The sequence below is a fragment of the Giraffa tippelskirchi genome, chromosome 4 (genome assembly GCF_054371585.1).
Source record: "Giraffa tippelskirchi isolate mGirTip1 chromosome 4, T2T-mGirTip1v1.2.pri, whole genome shotgun sequence".
Lineage (NCBI taxonomy): Eukaryota > Metazoa > Chordata > Mammalia > Artiodactyla > Giraffidae > Giraffa > Giraffa tippelskirchi.
The window spans coordinates 3,412,708-3,428,593 of NC_137278.1; the positions used below are offsets into that span (position 1 = coordinate 3,412,708).

Consider the following 15,886-nt stretch of genomic DNA (forward strand, 5'->3'; position numbering starts at 1 on the left):
TCATAAGCCAACAACAGAGAGAAAATTGAATGATAAAAAAATACTTGTTTGACCCAAAAGAAGGCAGGAAAAAAGGACAGTTGAGACAAAAGAAAATAGCAGGATGATCGATTCAAAACCTAACAACATTGGGACTTCCCTGGCGGTCCAGTGGTTAAGATTTTGCCTTCCAAAAAAAAAAAAAAAAAAAAAACTAAACCAGAAAAGAAGAGAAAGAAACAAAACAGAACAACCAAAAAAGACTTTTCCTTCCAAGCAGGGCATGCGATTTCGATCCCTGGTTGGGGAACTAAGATCCCACATGCCTTTGTGACCAAAACTCCAAAAACAAAGGAGAAACAATATTGCAACAAATTCAATAGACTTTAAAAAATGGCCCACATAAAAAAAAATCTTTAAAAACTCTAACAATAATGATAATTCTGTTAAATGGAAATAGCTAAGCACTCCAGGTGAAAGGCAGAGATTGCTGGATTGTATAATAAGACAAAAGAGCAAGATCCACCTACAGGCTGCCTCCAAGAAACACACTTGAAATATGAAAACACACATCCATTACAAGTGGGAGGATGGAAAGGACAGACCAGCTGGACCATCTGATGCTAGCTGTGGGGAAGCGGGAGTGGCTGGATCAGACACAGCAGGCCGTGGAGCAGAGTGGGTTGCTGGGGACAGAGGGCTGACCCGTGAGGGCAGAGTTTTAAAGGGGTCGGTCCACCAAGAACACACGATAATCCTAAACAGTGATGTCCTCAACACCAGGGTTTCTTTTCAAGAGCTCACGGAACATCCACGAAGATAGACCCACATCTCTACATAGTTGGGCTCGGGTCCGTCTAGTCAAAGCTGTGGTTTTTCCAGTAGTCATATATGGATGTGAGAGTTGGACGGTGAAGAAAGCTGAGCACCGAAGAATTGATGCTTCTGAACTGTGGTGTTGGAGAAGACTCTTGAGAGTCCCTTGGACTGCAAGGAGATCCAACCAGTCCATCCTAAAGGAGATCAGTCCTGGGTGTTCATTGGAAGGACTGATGCTGAGGCTGAAACTACAATCCTTTGGCCACCTGATGCGAAGAGCTGATGCATTTGAAAAGACTCTGATGCTGGGAAAGATTGAAGGCAGGAGGAGAAGGGGACGACAGAGGATGAGATGGTTGGATGGCATCACCGACTCAATGGACATGAGACTGAGTAAACTCTGGGAGTTGGTGATGGACAGGGGGGCCTGGCGTGCTGCAGTCCATGGGGTCGAAAAGAGTCGGACATGACTGAGTGACTGAACTGACCATGTGGAAAGTAAACCACAAGTCCATCACAGGAGCAGACAAGTCTGTCACATGCCACCAGGAAGCACGCTCAGTCTGCCCCCACCAACCCAGCCGCAGCTCAAACTCCCGGACGTTGTGCTGGGCTGTCCCTGCAGTCTGCACACAGGGAACTCTATTTGCCAACACAGGATCCAGTATCCAATTGGATATTCACGGAGCCAGCACCGGAGAGGCCTCAAGGAATGACTGCTCAGAGGGACTGAGGTGGGTATATTGGCAGACCTGGGAAGAGTGTGGGCTTCCCTGTTCCCCAAGGGACAGAGATGGGCTGTTTTCAGGATTTCAGCGGGAAGGTGACGGTCACCCTGAAGATCTGCCCAAGCAGGATAGACAGGGCTGGACGACCCACCCACCACGCCTCCTTACTTGGGCCACGGCCCGTGCTGTTGGGCTGTTTCGCTAGGCATCGAACCGAAAGCTTTCTTGTTGTAATCTGGGCTCACTGCACCCAGGTTTGGGTGGGTGGGGGTGGTGCATCTACTAACTGGCTCACTGGCTCCCTGCTTGCCGTAACGAGCAAGAGGCAGCGATGCTCGATGGTCAACCACGGGCTTGTGGCATCTGTCAGTTCAGTTCAGTTCAGTCGCTCAGTCGTGTCCGACTCTTTGCGACCCCATGGACCACAGCACGCCAGGCCTCCCTGTCCATCCAACTCCCGGAGCTTTCTCAAACTCGTCCATCAAGTCGGTGATGCCATCCAACCATCTCATCCTCTGTCATCCCCTTCTCCTCCCGCCTTCAATCTTTCCCAGCATCAGGGTCTTTTCCAATGAGTCAGCTCTTTGCATCAGGTGGCCAAAGTATTGGAGTTTCAGCTTCAGCATCGGTCCTTCCAATGAATATTCAGGACTGACTTCCTTTAGGATGGACTGGTTGGATCTCCTTGCAGTCCAAGGGACTCTCAAGAGCCTTCTCCGACACCACAGTTCAGAAGCATCAATTCTTCAGCGCTCAGCTTTCTTTATAGCCCAACTCTCACACCCATACATGACGACTGGAACACTTTCAAATCCCAGTCCCACCCGCCCCGTGAGGCCGTGGGCGGATCGTCCCCTCCCGGGCCCCTCTGTTGGGCACCTGACCCCGCCGCCCCATCGGGGCCCACCGGGGCGCGAGCTGTGCTATCCGGTGGCTGGCGGGTCAGTTCTGAGACCACTTACCCGGGTGAGCTGACGCGTCCGCCCAACTCTTCTTTCCGTCCTGGGGACTTGGGGGAAGCGCGGCCACGTCTCGGCCTGGGAGTATGTGTGAGCTGCCAGGTGAGAAAAGGCTGCAGACGTGACCCACGTGGCCTGAGACCCCCACTCGGCCCCATTGTACGTTGGGAGGGGGGCCACACCTGGGTCTGGCCGCCGCGGCGCTCCGAGAGGTCCTAGGCTCCAGGTCCACACGCGCCTGCGGCTGCTCCAGTTCCAAGGCTGTCCCTGGCCTGGCCTGGGTCGAGTGCTCCTCCCTCAGCCACTGGGAGGACAGGAAGGCAGCGTGTGTTGTGGAGGGTGGACCAGGCGGGGTCCCAGGGAGGAGCCCAAGGCCGCGCGAGTCTCCGACCTCAGAGCCTACCCTCCAGCCTCTGCGGGCAGCTGCACTCGCAGGCCCTCGGCCTGGGCGGGATCCACGGCTCCCTCCCCGGGCTGACCTGACCCACGCTCCCCACCAGCCTCCCACAGGCTCGGCCGGGCCACAGTGGGTGGGCCGGCTGGCTGACCTCCAGCGTGGGTCTGGAGAGCAGCTCCCCCAGGGCCTTCTGCGTCTCCCGGACCTCCAGCTCCGCCTGCCGCCGAAGGAGGGCCAGTGCCTGCCCCCGCTCCCACCGGTCCAGCTGCAGGGAGGAGAGGACAAGCCTCAGGACTCCCCGGGGCCCCCGCCTGCTGCCCCTGCCCCCCCACCACTCCCTGGGAAGGCCCGCGCCTCAGAGGGCAGGCGGTGTCACCTCCAAGGACGGGACCCTTACAGAGCCTCCCCCCGGGAGGACCGCTCCGTCCAGCCCACACCCTGCTCCCCAGGCCACAGCCTCCCCGCCTCGGCCGGGCAGAGCCCTGGGCTTCCTTCCTGCTCCAGGCTCTCCTCCTCCCTCTCAACTCTGGGGCCCCTGCCACTCAGCCTCAGGGGGTGACAGCTGTTCCCGGTCGACCCCCAAACAGAAGCGGCCTAAAGGTGACACACCTTCAGGGACTCCAGGAAGCTCAGCGACTTCTGCTGGACGTCAGACAGTGGACCTGCAGAAACCACAAGAAGGGGTGGCTGGGTGGCCTCCCCTCGCTCAGCCTCAGTGCTGGGCTGGGCCTGCAGGACACGTGCTGGGAGAGGACCCCTTCCCTGCACATCCAGGGAGGGTGGGCAGGGCCCCCAGCCTGTAGGGCAAGGAGAGAGGCTGCTGCCTTACTGTACCCTGCCCCGGGGGGTGGGGGGGCTCTCCCTGCCTGACCCTCAGCCACCCTCCCCTGGGAGCGATGACCCCAGGCTGCAGACACATGGCCGGGGCCAAGAACACAGGCTTTGCTGCCAGACAGGCCTTGGCTCACCGCTCACTCGCCAGGTGCCCTGGAACAAAGCGCTAGTCCATGAGAGCCTCCGTGGGCACATCCCCGTGGTAAGATGCTCTGATACCCAGTGGCTACCCTAATAAGGGTCACAGCCCTGTGGGTGTGTGGTGACCCAGGCCGAAGGGCACAGCCCCGCGGCCTCCCTGGGACTATCCAGAGTGCAGGCTCGAAAACCTCAGGCTCCCCAGGCAGCCAAGGGTTTCTGGTTCCTGGTGGTGGCCCCAAGGACCCAGCCTGGCCCTTCGGAGGCTGCCTGGGGGTGGCGGGGGATGACTGAAATCAGAGGCAGGGGCGGCGAGCGTTGCTTCCTCTGGCCCCGCCCTCCATCTTCTCAGCTGGACCCCCATGAGAGCCGGCAGAGGAGGGCACAGAGGATGGGGTGCCCCCATCCCAGGAGAGGCCTCGGGTCTGTGGACGGCAAGCCCTCCTGGTGGCTCTTGGATGAGCTCCTGGGTCATCCCTGGTATCTGTGCAGAAAGGAGGATGGCGCCCTGCTTCCCAGAAACAGGGCAGCTCGGCTTCCCTCGTTAGAGCGGCCAAAGGGCTGTGAACAACAGCCAGCCGGCTCCTGGGCACTTCCACGCCGTTGAGGACACTCTGCAGCACGGAGCCCAGGGGAGGGGCGGGGGCTCTGGCCAGCTGATGTGCGGGGCACTTGGGGGATGCCTGGCGTGCTCCCCCGTGCTCCCAGCTGCCCGGCAGTTCCCTGGAGAAGGGGCCTCTCCTCCCTTGCTTTTGCTTGTGGCTTGAAAAGAAGGTGCCCCGGTCCTTCACTGAGTTTCTGCTGATCCTCTTCCAGGGGCCTGGAAGCTTCAGAGAGCTGAGGCCCCGAGAGCTGCAGCTCCAAGAGGTGCAGACCTCTCATGGCCATCCCTGGCCAGGCCAGCACCCCTGACAGGTCACCAGGGAGACCTGGGCTGCGGGTCCCTGAGCTCTGAGGTGCGATCCGGAAGAAAGCAAGTGTTCCCCGAGACAGATGCGGCCCCGGCCGACGGAGCAGCTGGCCTTGCTGAGCAGAGGACGGCAGCACTGGCCTCGCTCCTCAACTCCTGATGACCATCAGGGAGGGGCCCCAAGAATCCAGCACGACCTGCCACCCCAGAGGGCCTGGTGGCCTTGTGGCTCCAGCGGGATGATTAAACACATACGTGGCAACTGTTACTGTTGCCAACGGCAACAGGGACGCTGAGGACCAGGTGTGCTCTCCCTGACTGTGCTGCGGCTGGGGGCCCACGGCCGCAAACTGAAACAAAGCCCATGAGGCCTCGCCTGGGCGAGAGGCTGCTGTGTCTGAGGGCCGGAGCCTCGCTGTCCGATGGCCAGCCGCCCTTGCTGCTCACGTTTAAACTCAGAGGAAACAAAAATGTCAAACTTCACTCTTCAGTAGCACTGGCCACATCCCAGAGGGCCCCACAGCCACACATGGCTGCTGGGCACCATATCAGATGGCCCAGAATTTAGAACATCTCTGTCACTGCAGAAAGTTCTGTTAGGCCGGTGTTGCTGCCAGTGGGAAAGGCTGGGCCCCTGTCCCCGCTCTGCCGTTCACTGTTCGGCGTTGGGGGTTATGCCTCTCTCAGCGCTGGCTTTCTCTTCCCTGAACAGGTGCGTGAGCTTGGGACCTGCCTGGAGGCAGAGTGACACCAGTGAGCTGCCATGTGTGACACATGGCAGGCCCAGGGGCCTCAGGGCCTTTAGGAGGTCATTCATGCATTCAGCAAATATTCCCCAAGCACCTGGCCAGGCAGGAGCCGGGGCTGCAAGGAGAGCCAGACCCTCAGGTTCTCCTGGCCCACAGAGACAGAGGCACACACGCGAGTTTCACTCCCACCAAGCACGCTGAGACGGGTGAGCAGAGCACCTGACCCAGCCCAAGTGTCATCCGGGAGACTTCCTGGAGGAGGCGTCTGGTGGGAGTGGCCAGCGCCGGCACTCTGGGTTGTGCTCGCTGCTTGGTGGCAGGCTTCCAAGATCCTGCTTGGCTCCCAGCCTCCCAGCAAGGCCACCTGCAGGCAGAGCTGGGAGAGGAGCGGGTTTTTCTGGAAGACCCAGCACTTGGCCTGGCACCTGGCCTGCTGGGGTTCAGCCGAGTGGGGGATGGGGGCCTGGCCCACAGCTCTGCCCACACAGACCTCAGAGGCTCCAGGAGGCCGTCTTTGTGGGAGGGGGTGGGGTGGGGAGGAGCACTCTGCCTCGGCTCTGTTACTTGGGGGGCACAGCGGGGGAGCGGGGGCCCCCTGGTGGGCTGCAGCCAGGCACCCTCAAGGCAGGCCCCTCCTCCCTTGGGAGGTCTGTGGCCCAGCCCCTTGCCCGCCGAGAGGCACCCCTGGGGAAGAGGCAGCTCAGCACGGAGGAGTTGCTGATCTGTTTTCCTTTGCCTTCCCCTGGCACCCCCCCCAGGCTACCCACTTGAGGGGTGACTCGTGGGAGAGCTGGCACTGCCCCCACCCCTGACATGTGGTCCACCGTCCAGGCATGTCGTCCTGTCCACCAGCAGTGGACGGCCCTTCCCTTGGGGATGCTGAGAGGAGGATGCCCTTGTCTGCCCTCACTGTGGGATCCGGGTGGGTCTGCCCATCCCCAGAGACACTGTACCACCTCCCTGCCACCACCCTGGGCATTGCCCGCCCTGCATGGGCAGACACAAGTACAGGGCACACGTGGGCTGTGCAGCCCGAGAGGACGAAGTGGGAGCGTTGCGGACTAGCAGGAGTGGAGGCCGAGGGCACTGCTGTTGCCCGGCCCACCTGCTTTCTGTCTTGGCCCCTGAGTCCCAGTGTGACCCCATTTGACAGACCGGGCACAGCTGATGGTCCCAACGAGCCAAGGCTGCCCGAGTCAAAGGTGCCCCAGCTCCCAGGTCCTGCTCAACCAAGACAACAGAGAGGGGTGGACAAAGAGCTGGCATCCAAGCCCAAGTCCTGGTCCTGGCTCGTCCTGGGCACCCTGGGGTAACTCATGCCCCTCACTGGGCCACACTTCCTGGAAACTGGTGCTGGAAGCATCCACCCACTTCCGGGCAGACTCTCCCTCTGGGCGCTGGTTGCCCAGGATCTGACAGCTGCTGGTGGTCATTGGGGCATCTTTTGATTGCCCACCACCTCCTAAAAGGCAGGCTGCTTGAGGGCAGGGCTGGTGCCCAGTCCATGCCAGACTCAGCAGGTGCTCAGCGAGCTGGTGCTGAGTGAGCAGAGGGAGGGTGAGCCAAGAGACCAGCGGGCTCCCCGGCAGTCCCCTCCCCAGGCCGGGGGGTCTCCCAGACCTTGGGGCAGTGGAGGGGGGGCGTTGACTGCAGGATGGACTGACACAGAACCCTCCTCCTCAGAGGGCCCGGGACCCCCTTCTACACACACACACACGTGTGTGTGTGTGTGTCCGACAGCTCATACATGCCCACCTCTGGTCCGCAGCGGGCTTTGTTCCCCACCTCTCGCTCAGCCTGGCTTGAGGGGCCCTCTGTCTTCCAGGGAGGGGCAAGTGTCTCTTGGGGGCACCGCTGCGGGCAATCTCTTGGGACGCTGCTCATCCACGAGGGGTCCCCCACACCCCCTGAGCTCTGAACCCAGGACTGTAGGACGCCAGCGTGCAAGGCTGAAATTCTTCCCTCCCACCTCTCCTGCAGGCACCAGGGGGATCTGGGGGCTGCTAACTGCCCCCTCAGGCCTTTCACAGGCCACCAGACCCCACAGGCCTCACCGCCCTCCTTGTGAGACGGGCAGCTCCGCCTGGGCCCATATGGAGGGGCAGGTTTTATCTGGGGCTGCTCCCGAGCAGGGCAGGGTCTGGGGGTTCACTCTGAATGCATCTGCAAGTGCCCAGTTCTCCTACCGACAGACGTGAACATGTCTCATTCTTATTTTGGAGAAAACCAACTGAAAAATGAGGACGAAACGGACGCGCATCCCAGACCTCTCAGGACCGCGCTCAGTCCGCAGCGCCAGGCCAGAGCCCCGCAGCTGCACCCCTCCCTGAGTCCCCACTGGGCAGAGCATCCCACAGTCCCCCAGTTCATGTCCCACTCTGCACGCTGCCAGGACGAAGGCCTGAACCCAGGAGGGTACCCGGCGGGCACCCCACCCCCACGGCCCCAGCTATGCACCAGCTCTGGGGTTCTGGGCAAGCGTCCTCAGCTCTAATCGGAAATAAAATCCCTCCGGCAGCAGAAAAGAAGGCAGGAGGCTGGGCCCCAGGAGCAGAGCTGTGGATGAAGCAAGCCTTCGACCCTCGTGAGGGTAAGGGTCAAGTCAGGACAGAGGCATGGCAGGAGCGCAGAGCAAGTGGCTGGGCCCCGAAAGCCTCCAAAAAGCTTTAATACCGATGCATGGATACGCTCCACGTAAGAAAGCATCTCTCTATACCCAGAGCCTCGCTGAGCGTCAGGCAGTGGAGGGGGTCCCCAGAGGACCTCCCTGGCCACCTGACCAGCCAGCCCAGGGCCTATCCACAGGCTCGCCCTTACCACAGCTCCGGAGAGTCCAGGGCGTGACCAAACCTGCCCCTCTGGCGGAGCGCATCTCTTCCAGCCGCAGGGAGCCGCTGCGGGGGTCTGGCGTGGCCGGCACCCTGAGTGAGCTGGAGACACACAAACACCTGTGTGAGCAGTGAACACCCCCGAGGCAGGAGACAGCTGGGGGGCCAGGGGAAGGGGCAGGAGGCTGGGCTCCTGCAGGCCCGGCGCCCAGGGAGACCCAAGGGCCAAAGGGGCTGGGCCTGTGAGCAGAGGCCCGGGGGGTGGCTGCACCCGCAGGATCTCCTGGCTCGTCAGGGCCTGAGCTGTGAGCCGTGACTTGGGGCGCTGTGCTCGTTCCTGGGGGGACCAGCTCCCGCTCCCGCCAGGAGCGCTCGGCGCCCCCGGTCCCTGTCCAGTGCTGGGGCCTGCGTGAGAATGCCCTTTGCTCGAAAGCCCTCTCCTGTCCTCTGTCTGCTCGCTCAAAGCACCCACTCTGGGGTGACGGGCACAGTCCTTCATCTGCTTCATGACGGGCATGTCCTTCATCTCCGCCCCCTCGGCCATCGGCTAGGGGGCACTGTCCACCAGGCCCACAGTGGAGCGGGGCCCATGGCTGAGCTCTAACCTCACCACGGTCTTCTTATGCCCTGCACTGCCACCCTGGCCGGAGAGGAGCCTCAACAGGCTGGGTGACCAAGAAGGCTGGAGTCAAACTGGTCTGGTTGGTGTCAGAGACCTGCCCTCCATTAGGGTGAGCTGCCTGGCATGTCTGCCCACGGGAAGAGGAGGAAGGCATGGCCTTGGGCCCCTCCCGAGAGGGTAGCAGCCCAGGTAGGGCAGGCGAGCCCCTGAGCATGGGTGGGTGGCAGCTGCCCAGGTTAGGGGCCTGAGCCCCAGAGGCGTGTGCTGGGCTCGGACGAGCGGTGCTGACAGCCCACCTCACTTCACGTCTCATCAGCGTATGCGGCTCTCCCTCCTGCAACCCAGAAACCCAGGACCCCCTCAAGTGACTAAAGACTCGGCCACACCTGTGGGCCATGGAGATGCAGCCTCCTCCAGCCCCGCCGGATCCACAGTCACAGGTGTTTGCTGAGCACCTGCCATGCTTAGCCCCCGACCCCGCAGGGGAAATGGCGTGAAAAGACTGTTCCACAAAGAGGCAGCAGGCCTGGGACTGAGACAAGGGATGCTGAGGAGGTGAGGGGCTGGCCCAGGGGCTGATCCCGGGATGGCCCCAGGGGTGCTGGGGCGGGAGCACTGACCACGGGCTCCAACGGTCAGGGGAGGAGAGTTCCCAGAGGCAGTAGCGACAGGGGCTGCTCCAGGAATGCTTGGGCATGGAGGCACAGGGGGCAAGGTCGCTGCAGGGTCATTTCCAGACTCTCTCGCTCCCTCCTTCCCAACCCAGAACCTGGGGGGCGCTGTAACCCCCACCTGGGATCAGCAAAAGGCAGGAAGGAGCCGCGTCCTCCAGGGCCATCAGTCCCCAAGGTAGTCCCCCTCCATTATCTAGATCAAGGGTTGCAGAATTCCCGCAGAGAGACAGATCAGCCATGTTCAGGCTCCGTGGGCCCCAGGGTCTCTCTCTCCACGGAAACCACTCAGCTCTGCCTTTGTGGCAGGAAAGCAGCCATACTCACTGTGTAAATGTGATGAGTGTGGCTGCGTGCCAATAAAACTTTATTTACAAAGACTGTTGGTGGGTCCTAGGGGCGGTGGCTTGCTGACCGCAGGTCTAGATTTTTTCTAGGGCAGTGGTTCTCACCAGAATCGCCTGATCATGGGGCCCACCCCCAGCATATCAGATTCAGGAGGGCTGGGATGGGGGCGTTCGGTGGGGAGGACACTGCATTTTCTAACGAGTTCCAGGGGAACAATTTGAGAACCACTGGCCAGGGAGGGGGTGTAGCGGAAAAACCATGGGCTCTGGAGTCCAAGCCCTGGGTCTGAACCTTGGTTTGTCCTCCCCCTAAGCAGGTCACTTCTCCTCCGCCAGTCTCAGCTTCCCCATCTGTAAAATAGGGATGAGCACACACCCCTCAGGGTGCTGAAAGCACTGCCTGAGGTTCAGGGAGGCCTGCGGGGTGACAGCGGGCACACAACTGGGCCACACACTCTCTATCCTTCCTTCCAGACGGGCTGGGGGTGGATGGGCATCAGGGGCCCAAGCTCTGTTGGGGGTGCGGGGGCAGGGCGGGAAGCCCTAGTGTCCCCACCACGTGATGCAGGTAACAAGCTCCGTCCCCCCCCCAGCCGCTGAGCACTGCGGTCCCAGCAAGGAAAGGACTTGGTGCAGGAGACCCACCCCGACTCAGGAACTGGCGTGAGCGGAGGCAGGATGGGCCAGGCCCTGGGGAGCGGAGCTGTAACCTGCAGCCTAGGACTCACGGGGCACTGAGGGAGGTCGCCAGAGGCACGGCCACAAAGCAACCCCTGGGAAGCAGTGAGTGGTGACTGCTAGTTTAGAAGGGGGGGCCGGGCCAGGGGACTTCCTGGGGGCCCCGATCCTGGGCTCCAAGGGCGCTGGGCCGTCCAGGGCATGGCTCTGAACGACTTCCACCTCTGCGGTCTCTCCGTGCCTGGGCAGGCTGCGGGAGGGGTGGGGAGGGGGACACCGTGCCCCTGGTGGGAAGGCTCTATGACTTGGGGGCCCCTCAGGTGGGACAGTCCCCAGGCTCCCCAGCTCTGAGACCTTTGAGGTATGAGCCCACAGGACCTTGCTGGCCATCCAGCGGCGGGACGTGCAGATGTAGGCTGTCCACCCTGGAGCCTCCCATTCCCCCCTCCCCTTCTCGAGTCTAGACCAGGAGCAGGAGGGAAGTGCAGGGGCTGAAGACGGCCAAGTCTGGCCCAATGCTGACCCCTACTGGTGGCAACAATTCCATTCCAGCTTCCCAGGTGGCGCTAGTGGTAAAGAACCCGCCTGCCAATGCAGGAGACATAAGAGACAAAGGTTCAATCCCTGGGTCGGGAAGACCCCCTGGAGGAGGACATGGCAACCCAACTCCAGTCTTCTTGCCTGGAAAATCCCATGGACAGAGGAGCCTGACGGGCTACAGCCCATGGGGTCACAAAGAGTCGGACACAACTGAGCGCACACACAGAGGATCCACAACCTGACTGAGGCTGGGCCGGGGAGGGGAAGGGAGGAGGGTGAAGCAGCCCTGGGAGAATCAGGGTGATACGGGCAACCCTCACCTCCTAGGTGGGGCGCAGGCTGGGGGTGGGGCCTGTGCTTTCAGCACAGGCCTGGGATCTGCGCTGACCACCCCCCTACCCCGTGCGAGGGCCTTGGGCTCCCTCCCCCGCCCCACTTGGATTCCTGGCTCTCTGACCACAGCCAGTCTCCACCCTCCACTGTCCTCTCTGTTCATGAGCACTACACCCCCCAGCCGGCCCTCTGAGGCCCCAACCCGGGCAGCGAGCCCAGGACAGACCTGGCGAAGTGGGTGGTGAGGATTCCCTCCCAGTGTCTCTGGCCAGCCCCCTGGGGGCCTCCCCCGACTGGCCTGACCCCCTCTGGAGCCCCCCTCCCCCTTGGCTCTGAGCTGTGGAGCCTGAAGTCGCAGAGGACCTGTGTCTGCACGAGGTAAGGGGGCAGCCTGCGAGGGGCTGTCCAGGGGAGTGGGGGTGGAGGGGCAGCTGCCCCAGGACAGAGAGGGGAGGGGCCGGGGTGTCTGAGACCCTCCTGGTGCAGCACTGGGAAGGAGGCCGGTGGGGCTGGGGGCCAGGAGGGCACTGCTGGCCAAGGAGGAGGGCTGGACAGGGACCCATGCCTGCGGGAGCCACCAGGCAGAGGGGCAGGCAGATGGGCTGAAGGAATGGTCCTTGGGGTGGGAGCGGGCAGTCCTTACAGGAGGAGATGGGGCCACAGCTGCTCGGTGAAGTCCAGGGGCCGACAAGGGCCCCAGGGGCTGAGGGCACTGGGCAGCAACATGGCTGTGGGGGCCATGAGCTGGAGGACAGAGAGGCCAGGATGGCCACAGCTGAACGGCCGGGGGGCCTGGTGTGAGGCTGCACCCGGCAGAGCGTCCCCAGGAAAGTGACTGCTAAGGCGGCCTCGCGGGCCCGGGCTGGGCTGGCCGGGGTGACAGTGGGGCTGCTGAGGGCACCCGGTGTCCCTGCCCCAGGCCAGTCATCCATTTGTAACCACTGATGAAAAGGGACCCGTGTGAAGTGGCCTCAGAGAAGGTCAGGGCTGGAGACAGGCCTGTTCAAGGGCTTGTGGCAGGTGGTCCTGAGGACCTGACACTGGCAAGAGACCTGGATGGAGGACTCCCTGCCTCCACACGCCCAGGACATGACCAGCCTGCCAACCACCCAGGGACGCCTGGGCGACTGGAGCCCCACGTGGCCCACTGCGCGCAGCCCAGCCAGAGGCGTCCGAGGCCCGCGTCTCTGCCGGGACAGGCCAGGAGCTGTGTCACCCTGCCGGCCTGGCTGTGCCCGCCCCAGGGGGCATGAGGGCGCTCGAGGGCGGTGCCCAGCCTTACCTCCCTGCGAAGGGGCTGAGGGCCTGAAAAGAAGCCACGTTTCTTGCCAGCCTCCTGTCCGGCTTGGAGCATCCATCGTACGTGAAACCTTTCGAGAGAGGAGCCCCGGGACTTCACTTCCTACAGGCCGGCGGCGTGGGGAGGGGCTGCCGCTTTGCAGGGAGTGAGGCGGTCCCCCCATCCCCACGGCAGGAGGCACAGGGGTCCGCGCTCTCGCCCCTCTGCAGAGGCAGGGCGGGGAGGGGGCGGGATGTCAACCTCAGGACCGGGGCCCACCCCTCCCCCGCAAGGCAAGGTGGTGATAGCAGGCGCAGAGGGACAATGGCTGGGGTCTTGTCATCGTCCCCCCTCGAGGGGAGGAGACCCAGGGGCAAGGAGAAAGTGGAGGTCCCCTGGCTGCTGGCGGGGCCTGGGGGTAGCCCTACCTATGGGCTCGCTGGCATGGCGGGCCCTGGGGTTCGCAATCTGCAGCCGCTCCCAGCCAGGGCTCCAGCGCACCGGCTCCTCATCCGGGAAGCTGGTGGTGGAGAGAAACGGCCTGGCCGGCAGCCCTGCCCAGTCCCAGGGGGCCCCTTGGCCCACGTTGGGCACCAGGGCTCCAGGGCAGGCCGGTGTGCTGGAGCTGGAGGGCAGCGGCCCTGGGCCAGGCCCCACCAGCGCGTCCATTGCCTCGGAGCGGCGCAGCTTGTCCGTCAGGACGTCTATCCGCTGCTTCAGGATGTTGGCCATGGTCTCCAGGGCCTGCAGCCGGGCCTGCTTGTACCGGAAGTGCAGGGGGCCCGGCATGCCCAGGCGCTCCGACTCCTCAGGGTCCAGGTAGATGCAGAGCCCCGGGCTCGGGTAGTGTGTCCTCAGGTCCTGGAACTTCAGGGTGTGCAGGGAGGAGCCGGCCGGCATCAGCAGGGGCGCGCCCTCCCAGCCATCGTAGGGACCTCCCACCTCCAGAGTCTTGGTGGGGTTCAAAGCTCTGTTCAAACACAGGCAGAAGCTGCAGGGAGAGAAGGGATAGGGGTCAGCCTGGGGGGGCGGGGGAGTGGCAACCATCTCCATGCGCGTGGGAGACACACGTGTGCAGGGATGCACGTGGAAGCAGCTTCCGGGCCTGGCCCAGTGTCTATTCACTGCGTCCATTTGTGACCGCAGTGATCACGACGGACCACGTGCACCAGTTAGGAGGAAGGAGGCCGGTTGGCAATGATTTCTTGGATGTGACTCCAGAAGCACTGGTAACAAACCAACAAATAGGCAACTTGGGTTACTTCAGAATTAAAAACATGTATGTGTCAAAAGACCCACTCAACAGAATGAAAACACAGCCTTCTTGACTTCCTACTTTTGCATTCCAATCTCCTTTGATGAAAGGACATCGTTTTATACTGTTAGTTCTAGAAGGTCTTGTAGGTCTTCATAGAACCAGTCAACTTCAGCTTCTTCGACATCAGTGGTCGGGGCATAGACTTGGATTACTGTGATGTTGAATGGTTTGTCTTGGAAACAAACCAAGATCTTTCTGTTGTTTTTGAGGTTGCCTCCAAGTACTGCAATTCCGACTCTTTTGTTGACTATGAGGGCTACTCCATTTCTTCTAGGGGATTCTTGCCCACAGTAGTAGATATAATGGTCATCTGAACTAAATTCTTCCATTCCTGTCCATTTTAGTTCACTGATGCCTAAGATTTTGATATTCACTCTTGCCATCTCCTGCTTGACCATGTCCAGTTTACCTTGATGCGTGGACCTAACATTCCAGATTCCTATGCAATATTATTCTTTACAGAATCAGACTTTTTACTTTCAGCAACCAGACACACCCACAGCTGAGCGTCATTTGCGCTTTGGACACTTCATTCTTTGTGGAGCTGTTAGTAATTGCCCTCTGCTCCTTCCCAGTAGCACACTGGACACCTTCTGACCTGGGGGAGCTCATCTTCCGGTACCATAACTTTTTGCCTTTTCATGCCGTCCATGGTGTCCTCGAGGCAAGAACACTGGAGTGGTTTGCCATTCCCTTCTCCAGTGGACCACGTTTTTTCAGAACTCTTCAGTATGACCCGTCCATCTCGGGTGGCTCTGCATGGCATGGCTCATAGCTTCACTGAGTTTTGCAAGCCTCTTCACCATGACAAGGCTGTGATCCATGAAGGGGACATTATGTGTATTTTAAGTTAAATGTTTGTAAGTGAAAAAAAAGGACACAGTGAAGCAAGACGAAGGACCTGCAGCCGCGCCGCCCATGGAGATGAACATCCCCCAGTGCCATGTCCAGCCGAAGGGGCCGGACAGTCAGAACCCCTGCAGCCTTTCTGATGGGGGGCTGCCCTTGGGGTGGGATGGGTTTCTCGGCCCCGGGGCAGGTGACACGTGCGCTCAGTGTGCGCACGTTCACTTTGGACCCGTGTCCTCATCTGGATGTGACCAGACACCAACACTGAGAAGTTAAAAAGAGATGCAGACCCCTGGGCTGCCCTGTGGACCCCGAATCTTGGCAAGTGGCCCAGGTAGGTGCACTTTTAAGACAAAAAAAAAGGAGCCAGAGAGAGAAACTTCCAGGAGCCAGGGTTCAGGGGAGGGTGTCCAATCCACCAAGGCGAGCGGCTGCAAAGAGGGGTGGGTGCTGAGCTCCAAGGGCGTCAGCCCAAAGCCCCCTCCCAGAACACTGGCTGCCAAAGGCGCAGCCAGGACGCAGGTTCAGAGCAAGCCCAGGGCAGGCAGCTCCGGTGGGGCGGTGCCTTGCGGGGACCCCTGTCCTCAGCCCCCCTGGTTCCGCCCCTCTCCCCGGCCACAAGTGGGTAACGCTCTCGGAACCCGGCTGTGAGCTCCTTGTCGCATTGCCCTCCCCTCATCGTCAGGCAGGTGGCCAGGAAGGGGCTGGCCCTGGCCTGAAGCCCACAGAGCACTGCCCACAGCCCTTCGCCATGGGGATGAGCACTGAGAAGGGCAGTCTCTGGGGAGCCTGGACGCTCAGTCCCCCAGAAAGGCAGCAGAAGGTCTCCCACCCTGCACTTCCCATGCTGCCGGGGGAGGTGCCGCCGGCACTGCTGCCCCCACGAAATGAAAACACACAGCAGTGAC

The 15,886-nt window shown here is 61.4% G+C and overlaps 1 protein-coding gene across 2 annotated transcripts in view; it reads right to left on the reverse strand.

Moving 5' to 3' along the window:
• Nucleotides 1-15,886, reverse strand: part of CCDC187 (coiled-coil domain containing 187) — a 45,888-nt gene that overhangs the window by 15,699 nt on the left and 14,303 nt on the right. For both annotated transcript variants that reach the window (XM_081590652.1, XM_081590653.1), the window contains 7 exons: nt 13,240-13,802; nt 12,815-12,902; nt 8,331-8,443; nt 3,492-3,544; nt 3,034-3,147; nt 2,668-2,789; nt 2,489-2,580 (listed from right to left, as the gene is read on the reverse strand). In XM_081590652.1, the coding sequence (XP_081446778.1) occupies nt 2,489-2,580; nt 2,668-2,789; nt 3,034-3,147; nt 3,492-3,544; nt 8,331-8,443; nt 12,815-12,902; nt 13,240-13,802 (1,145 nt within the window). The remainder of the gene's footprint in view (nt 1-2,488; nt 2,581-2,667; nt 2,790-3,033; nt 3,148-3,491; nt 3,545-8,330; nt 8,444-12,814; nt 12,903-13,239; nt 13,803-15,886) is intronic.